The 18,638-nt window shown below is 50.7% G+C and overlaps 2 protein-coding genes across 2 annotated transcripts in view; both read right to left on the minus strand.

Annotated features, from left to right (window-relative positions):
* Window positions 1-18,638, minus strand: part of LOC132346864 (uncharacterized) — a 186,561-nt gene that overhangs the window by 97,398 nt on the left and 70,525 nt on the right. The gene's annotated exons all lie outside the window — the stretch shown is intronic.
* LOC101909551 (uncharacterized) overlaps window positions 1,693-18,638 on the minus strand; it is a 43,114-nt gene continuing 26,168 nt past the window's right edge. Inside the window, 11 exon segments of the mRNA XM_059892863.1 lie at window positions 1,693-2,657; window positions 4,457-4,570; window positions 5,887-6,192; window positions 6,994-7,105; window positions 7,402-7,655; window positions 7,821-7,944; window positions 8,461-8,794; window positions 9,047-9,152; window positions 9,833-9,991; window positions 15,337-15,406; window positions 16,424-16,528. Of these exon segments, the coding sequence (XP_059748846.1) occupies window positions 2,466-2,657; window positions 4,457-4,570; window positions 5,887-6,192; window positions 6,994-7,105; window positions 7,402-7,655; window positions 7,821-7,944; window positions 8,461-8,794; window positions 9,047-9,152; window positions 9,833-9,991; window positions 15,337-15,406; window positions 16,424-16,528 (1,876 nt within the window). The 3' untranslated portion in view covers window positions 1,693-2,465.

Raw genomic sequence — 18,638 nt, forward strand, 5'->3', positions numbered from 1 at the left:
AGGGTGGTGAGTAGAGGAAGGCTAATGATGAAGGTCCTCGACTGAAGAGGAGCACAACTCAGGCCTAAACACGTCTGCCTGGACAAGACAAAGTACCGGTGGACCAGGGCCAAGGAATGCGCTGCTGGGGAGGGGACAGAGGGGAACCCATCTCCCTGGTTCCTCCAGCAGAGGGTGAGTAGCTGCTCCCCTCGGAAAGGTTATGTAACCTCACCAAAGTCACTCAGACAGTAAGTGATGGACCCAAGGTTGAAAACTCAATTGTCTTTCCTACTGTGTAGCATGGGGCACTCTGCTCAATGGGATGTGGCAACCTTGGATGGGAAGGGAGTTTGGAATGAACACTGGAGTATGTGTATCTTTTTGAATTATAGTTTTCTCCAGATATATGCCCCAGAGTGGGATTTCTGAATCATACAGTAGTTCTAGTATATTTTCAGCTTTTTAAGGAATTTCCATACTGTTCTCCATAGTGGCTGTACCAATTTACAGTATTACCAATAATGTAGGAGGGTTTCCTTTTCTCTACACCCTCCCCAGCCTTTATTATTAGTAGACATTTGGATGATGGCCACTCTGACCAGTGTGATGTGATACCTCATCGCAGTTCTGTCATGCATTTCTCTGATAATTAGTGATGCTGACCATCATTTCACGTGCCATCATTTCATGGCAATCTGTCCATCTTCTTTGGAGAACTGTCTACTAACGTCTTCTGCCCATTTCTATTTTTTATTTTTATTTATTTGTGTTGCCCATTTCTAAATCGGGTTTTTGGTTTTTTATTTTTACTTTTTTGACATAGAGCTACATTTGTATATTTTGGAGATTAATCCCTTGTCAGTTGCTGCCTTTGCAAATATTTTTTCCCTGTTAGTTTTTTATTTTGTTTTTGTTTCCTTTGGTGTGCAGAAGCTTTTAAGTATAATTAAGTCCCATTTGTTTATTTTTATTTTTATTTTCAGTACTCAAAGACATGGATCAAAAAGGATAGTTCTGCAATTTATGTCAGAGTGCTTTTTTTTTTTTTTTTGGCCGTGCCATGTGACTTGTGGGATCCTAGTTCCCTGACCGGGGATCGAACTCAGGCCCACAGCAGTGAAAGTGCCAAGTCTTAACCCTTGGACTGCCAGAGAATTCCCTCAAAGTGTGTTCGGCCTATGTTTTCCTCTAAAAGTTTCCATTTAGGTCTTTGGTCCATTTTGAGTATATTTTTGTGTATGGTATCAGAGAATGTCCTAATTTCATTCTTTTACTGTAGCTGTCCAGATTTCCCAGCACCACTTATTGAAGAGGGTTTTCTCCACTGTCCATCCTTGCCTCCTTTGTCATAGGTTAAGTGACCAGAGTTGCATGGAGAGAAGAGCCCACTTTATGTTGTTGAGTCCTCCTACCCCAGATCTGATCTTTCCATCTATTCCAGCGCTTTAAGGCTTTTCTCATTCAAGCAGGGACAGTAAATGTGCAGACAGACGGAGCGGAGGGGGCGTGCAGCAGCTTCAGGAGAGCGGAGGCCACCAGGACGGGGAGAGAGGTTGGCTGCAGTAAAACAGGGACTGGGCTTCTGTCCAGGATGCTGTAACAACGTCCTTAACACACCTGCATGTTCATGTAGTACATATGAGTGCTTCCTATAGAACTATTTTTCTATATCTCTGAAATATTTTAGTTTAAAAAATATCTAGAAGTTAATCGGTTTTAATAGGAAAGGATTTAATTGCAAATACAGTGACTTCATATTACAGTAGTTTATTCTGGTAAACCAACTGACCATACTTTCTGTATATCTTGGATATAAAACTATACTTTTTCCCTTTTTTTTTTTTTTTAAACATATCATACACTTTCCAGTGTGATGACATTTCAATGAGGAAAAGATTGCATTCACAATGGATACCATCCTCCCTGAGTCCACAGCCCTAAAATACCAGCACTGTCTAGACTCCCTCGTGGTGGAACGGGCCCTGACAAAAAGGCTTCCTTCCTCTATCCCTTATCGCCAGTTGAAAGTCACAGAAAGTACATTTCTGGAGTGTCTCTATCGATCCACCAACGAGAATGCCAGTGACTAAACCCATAGCACTAACAGTGCAATGGTAAAACTATAGAGCCCTGACTTTGCGTTTGAATCTCTGTAGCCAAGGTCAGAAGTGCAACATTAAAATTGCTTTATTTTACCATTTACCTTGCTGGGAACCCCATAATCTGTTTTGCTTGTCAGTAGCAAAATTAGGAATGTAACTCTAGAAGTTACCCAAGGACCACTAAAAAAAAAAAGTAGTCTTTTCCAACCTGTTTCCCCAGCCTCTGGCACACAGACCTTCATTAAATGCTTGTGAGATAAACAGAATCACAATCCTCGTCTATCCAGGGGTGTACAGCCAGTGAGCCACAATAAGTTACAGCGTCACAGTGGTTTACTTTAAAGATGTTCTTTCAAAACGAACTCCAGGAAGAAAAGCAGTCTACACAGCGAGGGATGCTGTAGCAATCTTGCTGAGCAGTTTGTTGAGAGCTCTAAGTTTTTCTTCCAAGAATTGGGACTTCTTCTCGGCACCTCGTTGCTTCTCTTCAGTGACTTGAAGCGCTTTTGTCAGGTGAGCATTTTCCACATAGAGCTCCTTGAGCAGCAGATCAGATCGGGTGTTCTTTTCAAACTGGAGAGGGGAGAAAGCCACAGTGTACTGCACGTCTAACGCAGCCACGCCACGCCACCAGCTCTCCCTTCCTATTCCTCCATGCGTGTTCAGACTAGTTTGGGGAACCTTACAAATCAGAGACATGTTAGATGTAATGACAGGTTTTGTTATCCTGGCATGAGAGAGGAAACTGACGAACTATGTGGTAGAGAAAATTTAAGCCAACTTTGTACAAATTGACTTATCACGAAATGAAGATAAGAAGACCCAAATCTGGAGGCCTCCAAAAATCAATGAGGAAACTGTCAAGAGTACCCAAAATGATCACCTTATCTCAGTGCACTCTGCAGGCCCACCATGCCAGCCGGGACGCACCGAGGCACCTTGGGTGCCACCCACACGACACCGACAGGGGCTTCAGTGATGGGGACACAGGACACACTAGTCAAGATGCAAAGACGCAGGGGTCCCGGCTTTGGGCTTTGAAAGTCTGCGCTGAGGCCACTCACTCAAGTAGCTACCGAGCAGCTCTGCGGGCCAGTGCTGCCCAGCCACGGCCCTGCTCCCACAGGCACGTGTTCTAACGTGAGGAGCCAGCAGAGCGCGCAGTGTCAGGTGGCGTGTTAACAGAGAACCCAGGCGGGGGACACACGGCTGAGCCTGAGGTGCACAGAGACCTGAAAGAAGCATGGAGGACGCGGGGGCGGCTGCCTGACGCAAACCTCCCGGGTAGAGGCCGGCGCATGCGCGGTGGCAGGAACAGCCAGGAGGCCCGGTGAGGAAGGCAGGGCCGCCACGCCGGCTGGGCAAGGGGCCGAGGGGAGGGGGCCAGGTCCTGCAGAATCTCGAGGCCACGGGAGAAGCCGCTGTCTACTCTGAGGCAGGCCGCAGCTCCAACGTATCTAAGGAAGACTGCTGCTGCTGACGGGCTGGCAGAGGAGACGAGGAGCCCAGCTGTCAGGACCCAAAAGACGGGGCGTGGGGCGCGCGATGGGAGCTCTACTCCGCACTGAGGGCCGCGCTGAAGAGCCAGATGGGCCCCTGGGTGGCCGGGCGGCTGGGAGCAGACAGCTCTGAAGGGGCGCCTGTCAAGGCAGCAGAGAACTCGATGGGAGGACCAGGCTCCAGAAGGCGGTGCTGAGGAGACCGGAGAGGGGGCGGCAGAAGCGGGGCTGGGTGAGCTGAGCACACGGCCATTTCTCTGGGACCTTCTGGTCTTACGGGGACACAAGCCCAAGTCACAACTGAGAGGAGGGGAGAAGGGCTGGGGGTCAGAGGCAGAGCGGAAGGGCCCCCCAGACAGGGGTGTGGGGGAAAGGCGGCAGTTGGGACAGTCAACCCCTACCCGCCCCCTCCCCCAGCATGTAGGAGCCTCAAGATTTACTTGGGGTTGAGGTTTTACCAAGAGTAACTGGGGGTAGGGGGTCACCAGGAGTCTGACGGCTGGGAAGGAAAGTGAGGACCCGGGGACCGAAAAGGTTGGAGGGCGGTGGTGCCGGCAGGGCAGGGGCTACACAGGTTGGAGTGGGGGTCTCAAGCAGGCAGCCTGCGCAGAGTGACTCAAACTGGGGACCCGCGGCTCAGGGCACTCCAGGTAAACCACATTTGGTCACTGTGGAAGAGAAGCATTTCCACAGATGTGCTCACATTTCACTTCCTGGAGCACCAAGCAGACCTCAAAGGACAGCAAGGCCTCTCTCTCCCCTCTCCCTGCCCTCCTCTCCCCTTCTCAGCACTTCCGCAGGACACAGGGTTCTCTGGGGTCCTGTCTCCCTCATCAGCTACCCAGACGCCCAAAGGAGGCGTCCGTCACTCACCTGTTCCTTCAGCTCACCCACTTTCTCTTGGAGGAGCACTTCCATGTTCTTCAAAATCGTTTCCACCTCCTCCACCCACTCTTCTGTTGCTTTCAGCTGTTTTTCATGTGCTTCCTGAATAAGAGGAGGTTAGAGATCAACACCAGAGAAGGCAGTGGCACCCCACTCCAGTACTCTTGCCTGGAGACTCCCAGGGACGGGGGAGCCTGGTGGGCTGTCATTTATGGGGTCGCACAGAGTCGGACACGACTGAAGCGACTTAGCAGCAGCAGCAACAGAGATCAACACAGTACATTTTAAAAAGAATCATCTCAGGCTTATTTACTTTAGAATGGAAATCAGCTGAAGTGTACAAAATCTGAGTATCTGGCTAACCTTTCATCTATAGGGAGGGATGGTTAGAAATGTCTCACAAGCCACAAAGCTGCACTTCTCACTGTAGTGTGAGCAGATAAGAGACTCTTTGTCCTAGGATTTTAATCCTAAATGACTCAAAGTTGAGTTTCCCTAAACATGGTAGTCTTTCTAGGGGATCTCTGACTAAATTTCCTTTGTCAATAATCTGTCCTAGCTTAAATGTCTCTCCAGCACAACGTGTTTGCATAATGCTATAAGGCTGTTCTTTGTTAGAATTTGTATTTTACAAATGTCAGATTTTACCCACCTTTCTAATCTTGCACAAATTCCTTCCTCAGGAAGGCACCTAGCCCTCTGCTACTCCTCACCCTCCCACTAACCTATGAACTTTGAGGACCCAAATGTGCTTCCCCAGGCTCACACTTTGAGGTGCTCACTCACTGATGCCTGAGAGACTGCTCTGAGGTGGGAACCACTGCCACCAGAGGTTGAAAGAAATGGAAGCACAGAGAGTTGAATCACTCACTCAGTTAAACCACTCGGCTCAGGTGGTGGAGCCAGGATCCAGTCCCCCACAGTGCACGCGCTGAGCCACTGTTCTGCTGCTCTTTTAAGGCAGCAACTCTGTTTCTGCATGTGAGCCTGGCACACAGCAGGGCTCCCCAAGTCTGTGCTGTCACTGTGCTGATCTCTTGTCCAACCAGCACCCCACACCCCTTGCTGCTTTTAAACATGCCAAGCATAGCCCACCCCAGGACCTTTGCACCTGCCTGCACTCCTGAAGAGCTATCCCTGCCCATCCCTCTCTTGTGGCCCTTCTGTCACCACCTTTCAGACCTGGAAGCAGGTCATGTGTATAGCTGGCTACAGACACACGCAGCCCAGAAAACAGGCTGGGGACTCAGGGTTGGCCACTCAATGCCCACCAGCTCCCAGCAGAAGCCGGGTCCCATGGCTTCCATAAACATCCCACATGGTGGGAGGGCTGTCAGGCCATCCTCCCCCTGGCACCAGAAAGCCTACTTGCCCTCCCCGTCACCCCCAGCTGGCCCCCGAGCCCGGTCCCTACTCACCTGGGCCTCCGCCTGGAGCCACCATGCCCCCCGCCGCTCCCCTTCCAGCAGCCGCTGCAGCTCGGCCACGCGGACTGCGGGCACGAGCTGTGCCATCTCCTCCCGCAGCTGCCGCACCTGCTGGGCGTGCTGCAACCGGGCCAGCTGCAGCCTCTGGGTGGCTCCATACAGCTGCCAGGGAAAAGGCACAGCGGTTATGGGGTGACCGCCCAGAGCTACAGGGTCACCACCAGACACAGAAAACTGCATCTCTACCTGGTAGGCCACCCCACAAGGGAAGGGCGTGTTCAGCAGAGCCCACGATTTCTAAAGAGTCCGTTTATCTGATGCCCACACTCCATTTCCTGGTAGTTCAGATGGTAAAGAATCCACCTGCAATGCAGGAAACACAGGATACATGGATTTGGTCCCTGTGTTGGGAAGATCCCCTGGAGAAGGGCATGGCAACCCACTCGAATATTCTTGCCTAGAGAATCCCATGGACAAAGGAGCTTGGCAAGCTAAAGTCCATGGGGTTGCAAAAAATCAGATGGGACTGAGCGACTAACACAAAGTCCATTCAGGGGTGCTTCTGCACCCTGAGAGCCTGGAAGGCCTGCCTGTAGCCCTCCCTGTGACCTCGTACTGGATCCTGGGAGGATCAAGTTACTCTGTCCTGTTTACCCCCTGGGTTCTTTGCTGGGTTTAATTCCTTCAATAATGGGACTCCCACCAGCAGCATAGAGCAGCCTCCCTCTAAATGTAGAGCTCACGCTCCTGAGACGGGCTGTGGCCAGGGCCCCGGAGGTGGTTGCACAGCATCTGGAGAGGTGTGGATGTGGACGGACTCAGCCATCTGCTTCCTGGGCACAGAACCCATGGAATCGCTGGCACCAGGCTGCCCAGAGCCTGGCCACTTTCCCTGAATGGAGCACCTGGGAGGCCATCTAAACACCATTTACACCATGGGCTCCAGTGGCCTCGTCTGGAGCACACAGACCTGCCCTCTGAGACCCCGTGGATGGGAGAGGTGGCGGCTCCACCAGGGGTCCTGCTGAGGGCAGGCAGGGGAGGAGGGCACTGGCCATCCTGGCCGGGCAGGGGTGAAACTGTGAGCCACAGCCCTACTCCCTCACTGGCCTGTGTCACCGTGTCTGAGGGGCCACCCTGGGCAGTTTCCCCAGACAGACCTCCAGAAGCACACCACACACACAGGTCCAGCGGAGCAGCTGCCACGCTCCTGGGATGAAGAGAGGGGAGGAAAGTTCTCACACACCCTCCACCAGACGTAGCCGCCTCCCTGCGACTTTAGAGCTTCGGATGATCACTATGCAGTCACTCCAGCCCAGGTCTGAGTCCCGCACACCTGCCTGGGTGCCTTGCTGCCTCCTGCAGCCGATCCTGTGCTGAGCCCTGAAGCCTGACGACAGGCCTCGCCGTCCACTCTCCTTGGCCAGGCAGTACTTCAGCACGGCCCAGCTGAGTTCCCCTTAGGCCCTCCTTGTAAAGCAAGGTGTGGGTGGAGGGTGGGCCCACTCCGGAGAGCCCTGCTCGACCACCACATGAGAAGGCAGGATGTCCCCAGAAGAGAAGAGGGGCCCCTGCAGCCAGGAAGCCAGGGCCTCCATGTTCTGGGTGCTGGGGTGGGGCAGTGAGCCCCTCAGACGATGGCGGACCTCTCCACCCTGAATCCAGGCTGGCCCGGCCAAATGTGGGGCAGCGATGCTAAGGAAACCCCCAGCACAGTGCTCAGCAGCCTGGATGCTTGTCTGCCCTTCCTGAGTGCTTGGCTGCCATGCAACAAGGACCCGATGCCACAGAGGGCAGTGCAGGTGCCCCCGCCCACAGCACCCTGGGATGCCGGCCATGTAAGTGCCCTCTTTGATGCCTGTCTCCCCTGCTGGCCCTGTGACCTCAGGACCACTCCCTCCTCACGGCTCTGGATGCACCCTCACCTCTGCACCCCCGATGGTCCCTAGATGCCCTGTTTTCTCTCTGCACACTTTCATCCAGGCGTGTTTCGGGGGGTCCTCATCTAACTCACCAAAGGTGACACCAGCTGCCTCACAGCAGCTGCTCCTGCCCATGACAGCGGCTGAGTGCTGGGCATCCCCCCGCCCCCAGCAGGCAGGGAAGCCTCCGGCAGCCCAGTCCTGCTGCCCACGGGTGGATCTGTCTTCTTCACCTCAAAGGCTCAAACCAGTCTGGCAATTTCTCAAGGTTCCTTTTGCACTACAAACAGGGAAGGGGGCCCCCAGGACACAGAGACACCTTGGAGAAAGTGCCTGCTGACAGTGGGGGGCTGGGCCCACAGGGGTCTGCCAGCCCCTCCTAAGACCCTGGACAGGGAGGGGTCCCACATGCAGACAGACCCTTCTGCAACCTGGGCCATCTGAGAAGTGACCTCTCGCACCAGGTGTCCACAGCTAAGTCCAGGGGTCAGACCAGGGGCCAGGTGGGGAACCTGGTGCCAGACTGAGCAGAGACATGAGGCTTAGAGACCCTCTCTCACAGCCCCTTCCCCCTGCAGACCCTGGCTCTCCAAGCACACCCCATGTGAGTCCACCAGGGCCTGAGGCCCTCAGGGCACCTCACACCATCACCTCCCTCCTCTCCTCCTGCTCGAGCTCCTCGGAAGAACCAGCCCTGCGTCCCAGCACCTCACGCTGGCAGGCACCCATCACCCCTCCTGGGCCCATTCTGCTCACATCTGTGTGTCCCAGCCTGTGAGCTCCCTGCTTCCCCACTGCTGCACCTCTGAGCCTGGCACACGCCGGACAAGTGCAGGGCATTGGCAGCACTGCCACACACATGCCACAGGCATGTGACACCTGGGCTCCGCCAGGGTGAGGAGCTGGTCCCCTCGGGGGCTTCTCCACCGGCGGCCTGGACCTCGGAGGCCACTTTCCATGTTCCCTGGCTCCTCCACCTGCAGAGGGCACACACAGAGGAGCTGCTATGCCCGCCTGCCCTCGTGAGGGAACAGGCACAGCCCATCACACGGTTCGCTCACGTTCCACCTGACCCTGGACGGGGCCTGACTGAATCCTTGGCCTGGAGGGCACTCCCCTAGCTGTGCGGCCTCAGCCAGCCCCGCGATGCCCTTGGCTGGACTAGTCCCGTGCAGGCTGTCAGAGGCGAGGCTGACTCCCCGCAGCCCGGGACCACCATTCACACTCACCTGGTCCCGACTCTTCAAGGGCCTCTCTCAGCTGTGACTGTGCCAGTCTCAGGCTCTGATGGTCCTGAGTCACACGGTCAAGTTCAAGTTTTTGGATTTGGTTACCCTGTTTTTAAATGTCAGTTTCACAAGTATAAGAAGAACATTAGCAACGTGATGCATGCTTCATGCAGAAACTTCAGAAAAGCAAGAATTACAAAATTTAAGTCAGCAGTGATCACAGCACACCCGACATGCTGTATCTCCTGGCCCTTCCTCCACACACACACACATGCAGCCACCACGACATCGTGGGCCATGCTTTCTCTTTTATAATGTCCAGAGCATTAGACACTATTCAAAAATGTGGTTTTTAATGGCGGCACCATAATTTACTGACTTAGTCAATACGGTTGATGATTCAAAGCTGATTCCAATTCTGTTGTGCTATTATAAACACCAGAGCAATGAAAATATGTTCAGCTAAGTCCATACACAATGTTCAGTAAAGTTCCCACAGCAGAATCATGAAGTCAGAGCACACCGACGTTCTTGACCACTCTTGATGTATGTTTTGCCTAATGACCTCTGGAGAGGTCACCCCAATTTAGGCTCCTATCATCAGGATTTAATTCCTTTCTGCTACTTTCTCTAGAGGTACCAGGCTTTGCAAAAGCTGCTAAAAGTTCACACATTTGTCAGGGCTTGCTTGTGAAGCCCCTTGCTTTACCTGCAGGCACGTCAGGGCTGCCTCTGGTCTGTTTTAGGCCCGGCTGCCTGCCCCTCCCTGCCCCGCCTGCCATTCACCTGCAGCTCCTCCCGGAGCTCGGCCTCCTCCAGTCCGTGTGTCAGCAGCTGGACGGTGACGGGACTCTTCTCGCTTTGGGTCTGGTGGGTAGAGGCCTCCTCTCCGAGCTGCAGGACCCTGTGGTTGAGCTGGGACAGTTCATCCCTACACTTCTGACTCTGGAACAAAAAGGGAGAAAACACAGGTAGGAAAGTTATTTTTTTAAGCCAGCAGCATCCCAGGGGTCCTCAACCAGGGACACTCTTCTCCCCAGGGGATGCTTGGCAATCTTTGGAGACCATTTTGGTCATCACAGCTGGGGGTGGGGTTGCTATTAGCAACTAGTGGGTGAGGCACTCGCTCAGTGTCCCCAGAGTGACGGGCTCTCAGGCCACGGGGTGGAGGATGAACTATGATCACTCCCCCAAGAAACAAACGCTGGGCACCAGGAGCACTCACATCCCATCAACATCCCATCACTGCTCTGGAGAACTGGCATGCTTTTCTCGTTTCTCCCACGGTTATTTCTGACATTATCTTATACAAGTTGAAGGAAAAAAAAAAACCCAGAACCCTAGCTAAACCTGAGGCACATGATTCTCTTTAAAAATCTGATCACTGTCATTAAACACAGCACACTGATGAAATGACCCACTTTGCAGACAGTGGATACTGGATGCTGGCAGTGTGGCCTGGGATAAACGGAAGCCAGCAGGCAACACAAGGAAGCTCGTTATCGCCAACCGTGTGTCACACGCCTTCACACAAACCATGTTTTGCTCCTCTGCTTTTCCCTAGCAATTGCTCCGGAGGCTGAGGGTCTGAAGCCCTCTGTGCCTCGGAGCAGGGTTCATGCACAGCTAGGCGGATGCATCACTATCACCCCAGGGTGGCTGTTCCCACCGTATCAGCCAGGCTTGGGGAGGCAGGCAGCGGTGGGAAGAGGCAGATGGGAACTGCGGGTGTCTCCAGGGTACAGGAGGAGTCTGGGAAACCAGAGGTGACAAACGCACTCCCAGAGTGAGTGGGAGCTCAGCAAGGACACAAGGTCGGCAGGTGAAAATCTACTACGCTTCTATGTCCTGACAGTGAATGTGCAGAAACCCACAAGAAAAACAAAACGCCATTTCCGCTCTGGCCTGGAAAGAGCTTGGAAGTCGGCACTCCCACCCTCCCAGCAAGAACAAAGAAAAAGCTGAGTAACTGAAAGTTAACAACTCTTCTCAGGCCCATCAGAGAACTGAAGTCACAGGGCAAACCAATGCTCTGAAAACCAGAAAGAAAGACAGGCGAAGAGCGTCACAGCTCACCAGGAGCCAGAGGCTGGAGGCCTGAACAAGGTGGCTGCTTTGGGTAGAACCGGGTCCACAAAGTCACCAGTCTGGGGACAAGGCTGCTAGCAGGTAATTCAGGTTAAATGTGCTCGCAAGGTGGGGTCCTAATCCAATGGGACAGTGACTTTATAAGAAGACACAGTGAGAGGGGGCTCCCCACAAGCCTGGAAGAGCCTCACGGGAACCAGGCCGGCCCCGCCTTGACCGTGGCCTTGAGAACCTTGGGACAATAAACCCTGTAGTTGAAGCCGCCTGCTTGTGGCGTCTGTATGAGCCTGAGTAGACTAGGACCATGCCTGTTTTGAAGTACACAGAGCGTTCTGCTCTCTGCCCTCGAGAGAAACCTTCTTTACCAGGCCTGAACCAGCGAGGGGAAGGGGATAGCCAAGTGGAGCCCCCGCCAGCTGTTCTGACCCAGTGTCACTCGCTACTGGACGGGCTAAAATAAGAGTGACAACACCAAGTGTGGACAGGGATGTGGGGCAACTGGACCTGGCAGACGCCGCTGGCGGGAACGTAAACTCTTAGTAGCTGCTCTGGAAAACAGCTGGGCAATTTCATATAAAACCAGACATGTAGCTGCCGTACAGATGAGCGATTGTCTCCTGGGCATCTATCCCGTGAAATGATGACCATCCACACAAAGACCTGCCTAGAAACGTTCATTGCAGCTTCTGTGACGGCCCAAAACTGGAATCAGCCCAGCCATCCTTTAAAAGGTGAGCATTAAGACAAGCTGGTTCCAAATTGGGAAAGGAGTACGTCAAGGCTGTATATTGTCACCCTGCTTGTTTAACTTACATGCGGAGTACATCATGCAAAATGCCAGGCTGGATGAAGCACAAGCTGGAATCAAGATTGCCGGGAGAAATATCAATAACCTCAGATACGCTGATGACACCACCCTTATGGCAGAAGGCAAAGAAGAATTGAAGAGCCTCCTGATGAAAGTGAAAGAGGAGAGTGAAACAGTTGGCTTAAAGCTCAACATTCAAAAAACTAAGATCATGGCATCCGGTCCCATCAGTTCATGGCAAATAGATGGGAAAACAATGGAAACAGTCACAGACTTTATTTTCTTGGGCCCCAAAATCACTGCAGATGGTAACTGTAGCCATGAAATTAAAAGGCACCTGCTCCTTGGAAGAAAAGCTATGACCAACCAAGATAGCATGTTAAAAAACTGGCAAAGGTCCATCTAGTCAAAGCTATGGTTTTTCTAGTAGTCATGTATGGATGTGAGAGTTGGAGCATAAAGAAAGTTAAGTGCCCAAGAATTGATGCTTTTGAACTGTGGTGTTGGAAAAGACTCTTGAGAGTCCCTTGGACTGCAATGTGCAGACACCAACCAGTCCATCCTAAAGGAAATCAGTCCTGAATATTCATTGGAAGGGCTGATGCTGAAGCTGAAACTCCAATACTTTGGCCACCTGATGTGAAGAACTGACTCATTGGAAAAGACCCTGATGCTGGGAAAGACTGAAGGCAGGAGCAGAAGGGGACGACAGAGGATGAGATGGTTGGAAGGCATCACCGATGCGATGGACATGAGTCTGAGCAAGCTCCGGGAGTTGGTGATGGACAGGGGAGCCTGGCGTGCTGCAGTCCATAGGGTCGCAGAGTTGGACACGACTGAGAGACTGAACTGAACTGAAAACAAGCTGTGGGACGTTAACGCCTTGGAATGCCATCCAGTGGCAGGAAGAAACTACGTGGACACGCAGCAGGGAGCCGTGCTATGTGCGGAGAGGCAGTCCCAGAGAGCTCACTCGGGATGGTTCCTTGTGTGTCACTGGTGAAATGGTACAAGGTTGGCTGTCCTCTGTCACTTTCATCAGGAGGCTCTTCAGTTCCTCTTTGTTTTCTGCCGTAAGGGTGCTGTTGGGGCTGGGATAGGTAGGCAGAAAGACAGATGGCGGATGTCGCTGTGAATGAACAATATGAAGGACCTAGTGGCGCTGCAGCTGGGTTGTGGAGACATGAACCTGCACAGGGAATAAACCGTGTAGACCTGACACCACACGAGAGCATAAGCAAAGCTGCGGGAGCATGTGGACTTTCTGGGTGGTCCCGTGGTTAAGAACCTGCCTTCCGAGGCAGGACACTCGGGTTCCATCCCTGATTGGGGAACTAAGATGCCACGTGCCGTGGGGCAACGAAGCCCCTCCCCCAAGAAAAGGAACACCACCCCCCACCCCCGCAAAAAAAAAAAAAAACTGGGGAAGTAAGACCTACAGATGCATCAATGTCAACAGCTTGACTGTGATGCTCATTAAGGGCTGACTTGTGCCCCCCCACACCCCAATTCAATGTTGAAGCCCAAACCTCCAATCCTGTACAGAGGGACTGCAGTTGGAGACGGGGTCTTAAAGAGGTGATTAAGGTAAAACGAGGTCATATGAATGCAGTATGATGGTGCGCTAATAAGAGATGATGACACAGACGCATCTGAAGGAGGACCACGGGAGGACACAGGCAGGACAGTTGTGTACAAACCAGAGAGAGGCCTCAGAAGAAACCAGCCCCGCCCTGACCTGAACTTCTAATTCCGAGCACTGTGAGGAAATAAACTTGGTTGTGTAAGCCCTTCAGTCTGTGGTGCTTTGCTGTGGCAGCCCTAGCACACTAACACAGACACTATACTAAAGTTTCATAAAACGTGGCCACTGGGGAAACTGGACAAAGTGTACTCCTCTGTAATATATGTCTTACAACCACATGTGAGCCTGCAATTATCAGTAATAATTTCAATTTTTAAAAAAATTAAAAAAGAATGACACATCCAAGCTGTGTGAAGTGAAGTGAAAGAAGCTCAGTCGTGTCCAACTCTTTGTGACCCCATGGACTATACAGTCCATGGAATTCTCTAGGTCAGCATACCGGAGTAGGTAGCCTTTCCCTTCTCCAGGGGATCTTCCCTACCCAGGGACCAAACCCAGGTCTCCCACACTACAGGTGGATTCTTTAGCAGCTGAGTCACAAGGGAAGCCCTCCTAGCTGTGTGCTTGGGTACAAAAGCCAGTAAGAGAGACCAAGTGCAGAAAGCACTTATTCGTGGCGCAAAGGGAGACCAGTGTGGTGGTCAGTGCTAAACAGCATGAGAAGGGCATTCACGTGCAGGCTAAAGGGGACTGACCAAATAGTAAGTCCATCCACTGAGGATGATGGAGACCAGGCTTTTCACTGCTAGAGGCATAAGTTATAAATACAGAGAGAGAAAGCTAGAATCATCCCTGTGATATTGGAATTGCAGAGTTTAAATTTATGATTTTTGGTAGAGAGCTGTACAAATAAATATACCTGAAACCACGTGCATGACAGCATAATAAATATACCCTCCCGAGTTCCATGCACTAACTGCATTTGGACATAGTGATGACCCCGGAGCTGTGAGCACCCCCAGTACCCAAATCTTGGTCTCCAAGTACCATTCTGAGCTAAAAGTCACCAAGGATTCCTTGGAGAAGTGGCTGCTTCCAGGGTTGGGGCAAGGGAAGTACCAGATGAACCTGGAATATCATGGGACACTAGAAAGTAAGGAAGTGCTCAAATAATGACCAGGACCTGTCTGCAAGGCCCAGAACTCACCCGGAGGGGGCTCTTATTAGCCAAATCTGGGACAATTGAGCATGAAAATAAATACTGATGGTAAGATATTATAACCCATTAAATAAACAGGGAGAACCACTCTGTGAGAGTTTGATGAAGAACAGGACATTCACATCATATCAAAGGATTTTCCTATAAAATGTTCCGTAATTACCAAGGGGAAAGTAACTTTGTGAAGAAGCCTGGCCCACAGCACCTGACCAAGAATCTAAGGACGTCACTAAAGCTTGTGTCCCCGGACAGGATAGAATGAGAAGGGGATATTTCCACATAATCGGAATCCAATTATAAGGAAGTTTTAGACACACCAAAACAACTGCTTATAACCTTCAAAAGCACCAGGTCCTAAGAACAAGGAAAGGCAGACAAGCCACACGAGGTCCCGGCCGTGGCTGATGAGGCTACACCCTGTCATATCCACAGTGATTCCCCAACTTGGAGTGGGAAGGGGCTGATGGGCCAGCAACTCTTGTAACTTCCATAAAAATGTTCTGTGTTTCCTTTCTGTAAGTTTGAGATTATTTCAAAACAATGGAAGAGGGAGGGGGGCATCTGTTTCACACCAGGGGTCAATACTTAACCTGCGTGCAGAGCTCTTCCATCTCAGAGCAGGCCTTTTCCTTGTCTCTCTTTAAAACCTCAATTTCCTTCCTGTTGAAGAAGCAAAGTTAACAGTGTCACTGATGAGTCATTGCTCACCGTGGTCACTGTGGTGCTGGTTTGTACACCTGTTCTCGATAGCCTACAGCCACTGGTCTGTCACTGTCCTACACTGTTACTGTGCTGGTCCAACTGGATCCCAGCCTGGGAGCCAGAGGAACCCTGCCAGCACTGTAAGAACAAACCCTCCACGACATTCCTCAGTTGCACAGCACATGTTAATCTCTCTCCAGCACGTGGGAGTGCTCTTCACACCCAGAAGCATAACGATCAACACAGCCTTACATTTGCTGACGTCTGCTGTCAAAAGGGCCCCAGCACCAAACTTAGGGAAAATGGTTCCTGGAGGGAAGAAACCTTTCAGATTTCAGAATTGCTGTAACGTAACAGTGATCGCTGGGTGACCATCCACTCTGGATTCCACACTTTAATCGTCAGGCACTTTTATCAAATCAACACCACATTCTCAGCAGTTTAGAGCTGAGCTCATTTGAATTTTATTAAAAAAAAAAAAAAGCCAAACCCTTCTTAGATGAGGCTCTGATAGTGAAAGCTGAAATCTACCAACAAGTATCCCTCTACAATACACACAGCTCCTGCCTCAGTGCTCAGGCCCCTGCCCTAGACCCCTGACTCTGACACACTGAAATCAACAGACCAGGAATGAACCTTGGACAAAAGCACGGCTGAAATCATCATCAGGACAAGAAGAAACAGATTCTCCTGGCCCAGGAAGGTTGTAAGAGGCCCTCCTGCCCCTACAGGGATGCAGGATGCCTCCTCTGACCCTTGAGCACGCTATGGAGTATTCTGTAGGACGCCTGAGCCCTCCCGTGCCCATCAAGGCTGGTCAGAGGGCAGCACAGTTCTCTGCTGACTGTTCCTGGAATGTGGGTTATCTGTGAACACGTCCCACTTTCTACAGTAATGCCTTCTGAGCTTCTTCTGTGATAAGCAAACTGTGTCCGGGATGGGTGGCTGGGGTGGGACCCATTAGCTGGCCCTTACCTCTGTGCAGCCTCCGTCCTTTCTGAAGCTTCAAACTCTTGTCGGATCCTCCCCAGCTCATTTTTCAAGAGAGTGTTTTCTTCAGAAAGCTTTTCCAACTCGATTCTGGATAACAAATTTTAAAAAGAAAGAAGAGTGGGAATTCCAGGAGCTGGTCACCCGACAGAGTCTGGTCTTGCAATGACCCCCAGCCCCACTTTCCTTCCCTGGATGGGGACACAGGGCACCAGTCCCTCCCTGTATCCAGTGTTAACCTGCTCTGGCTTGCATCTCCCAAGAGATAAGCTACAGAAAAACAAAGCTTTCTTAGCTCCTAAAAGAGCCAGTGACTAGTGTGTTCGGCACCTTGGTTCTCTGTGTTTACAGCTGGCCCCTTCCTGCATCTCCTTACCTTCACTGAAATGTCAGCGTGCTCATAGCTGGCACCAATGCAAGATGCTGGGTGAGAGTCCTCACAGAGTTGTTGCAAGGGAATCCCCTCCAGGGACCCCGAGCACAAAGCTCAGGAACACAAGGACTCAGGAAGCTGAATCCTATGGGGAGTGCCCCCTGTCCTACACCCTGAGGTCAGCACTGGAGGAAACTGGAAAGATGCCCGCGGCAGCGGACGGAGGGTGATCCGATGCAACGTGGAACCTTCAGGAGGGGAAAGCAAGTACTGACAGAGGCTGCCCAGGCCAAGTCTGCCTGGAGCCCTTGGCTTCCGATGCTCTTAGTCTCCCTGGAAGGTAACTCCAGTGATGTGCAACAGATGAGCAACTGACCAATAAAGATCATGGGGACGCAGCTTGAAACCCACACCTGTCGCCCAGAGAATCTATCCTTGATATGTGCTGGTGTCACTGACACTTATTCCCCTAAACATTAGGTCTCTACCTGGCATTAGCTTCTGGTTTTTTCAATCTAAAAGTACTCAAGCACATGATCTCATATATTATTATAATATATATATTATATAATATATATTATTATATATATTATATATAATATATAATTATATATAATATATAATAATTATATAATATATAATTATAATAATTATAATATAATATAATATTATTCTTATAATATCAAGCATAAGTATCTCCTTCATAAGCATAAGTATGATTTCATTTTTCTCATGAGGAACTAAAGAGAAAAATTAAGACACAGAAGTCAATGGAATTTTAAAAGAAGTGAAGGGTTTCACTGAGGAGAGTGATCTCAAATGAGGTCTGTGTTTTGAACTGTTATTCAGGCTCCTGGATGGAAAACAAAATTGATTCGAGGCAGGTGTGTGTGTGTATGTGGGTGGCAGCAGTGGGTGGGGTTCTGTTTCCAGTTTCCTGGACCTCGAGTAAGATGGTGGCTGCCTTATCCTAGTCCTCCACATTCACCAGATAACCAGAGCCTGTGCAAAGCTGATCATCCAAGGTGCGGCGTCCTCACAGAAGGTTATAGAAACCACAAGGGACCTTAAACAAAAACCCGAATGCTGAAATCAGAGCTGTGAGCATTAAGCAACACAAAGATGGGGTTGCCCTGAGCGTTACCCTGAGGCCAACACCTATATCGGTGTGGAGAAACCACACCAGGGGTGCGTGTGCTGGGCTGGTTCCCTGGAAGAGGTTAAGTGGTCTCAGATTAAGAGGCTCCCAAGTCTTCTTGGAAAAAGCAAAACACATCCTTTCTGCAGGGAGAACCCTCTACTACAGCTCCCAAGAGTCCCAGAGATAAACATCATGTGAACATGAGCTCACAATCAAAGGTCACCACAACGTATGTGGGAAAGGACCACTGATGAGAGTCAGAAGAAGCCAAAACAACAGAATTAGATCCCAGATATTGGAATTATCAGATACAAACTTGGGATAAATATTATTAAATGTTTACTTAAATAAAAGATGGAAATAAAAAGTGGACAAGCCAGCAACAAGAAGCTATCAGAAATGATAAGGCAGGACCAAATAGAATGTTTGAAAACGAAAAAAAAAAAAAATCAATGTCAAAATAAAAGCTCGCTGGTAGATTAGATATAGCTGAAGAAAGAATCACTGACCTGGAACACAGAGATATGAAAAAGTACCCAGAATGTACCATGTACAGAAAAGAAGCTGGAAGAAATGAAAGAGAGGTTAAGAAAAGGAGGAAGAGTGAAAAGATCTAATATCATACATCCAACTGAAAAGGCCACTGAGGAGAGAGGCAATATTTTACAAAGAATATCTGAAAGATT

This window comes from Bos taurus, chromosome 13, assembly GCF_002263795.3.
Source record: "Bos taurus isolate L1 Dominette 01449 registration number 42190680 breed Hereford chromosome 13, ARS-UCD2.0, whole genome shotgun sequence".
In the NCBI taxonomy this organism is placed as follows: domain Eukaryota; kingdom Metazoa; phylum Chordata; class Mammalia; order Artiodactyla; family Bovidae; genus Bos; species Bos taurus.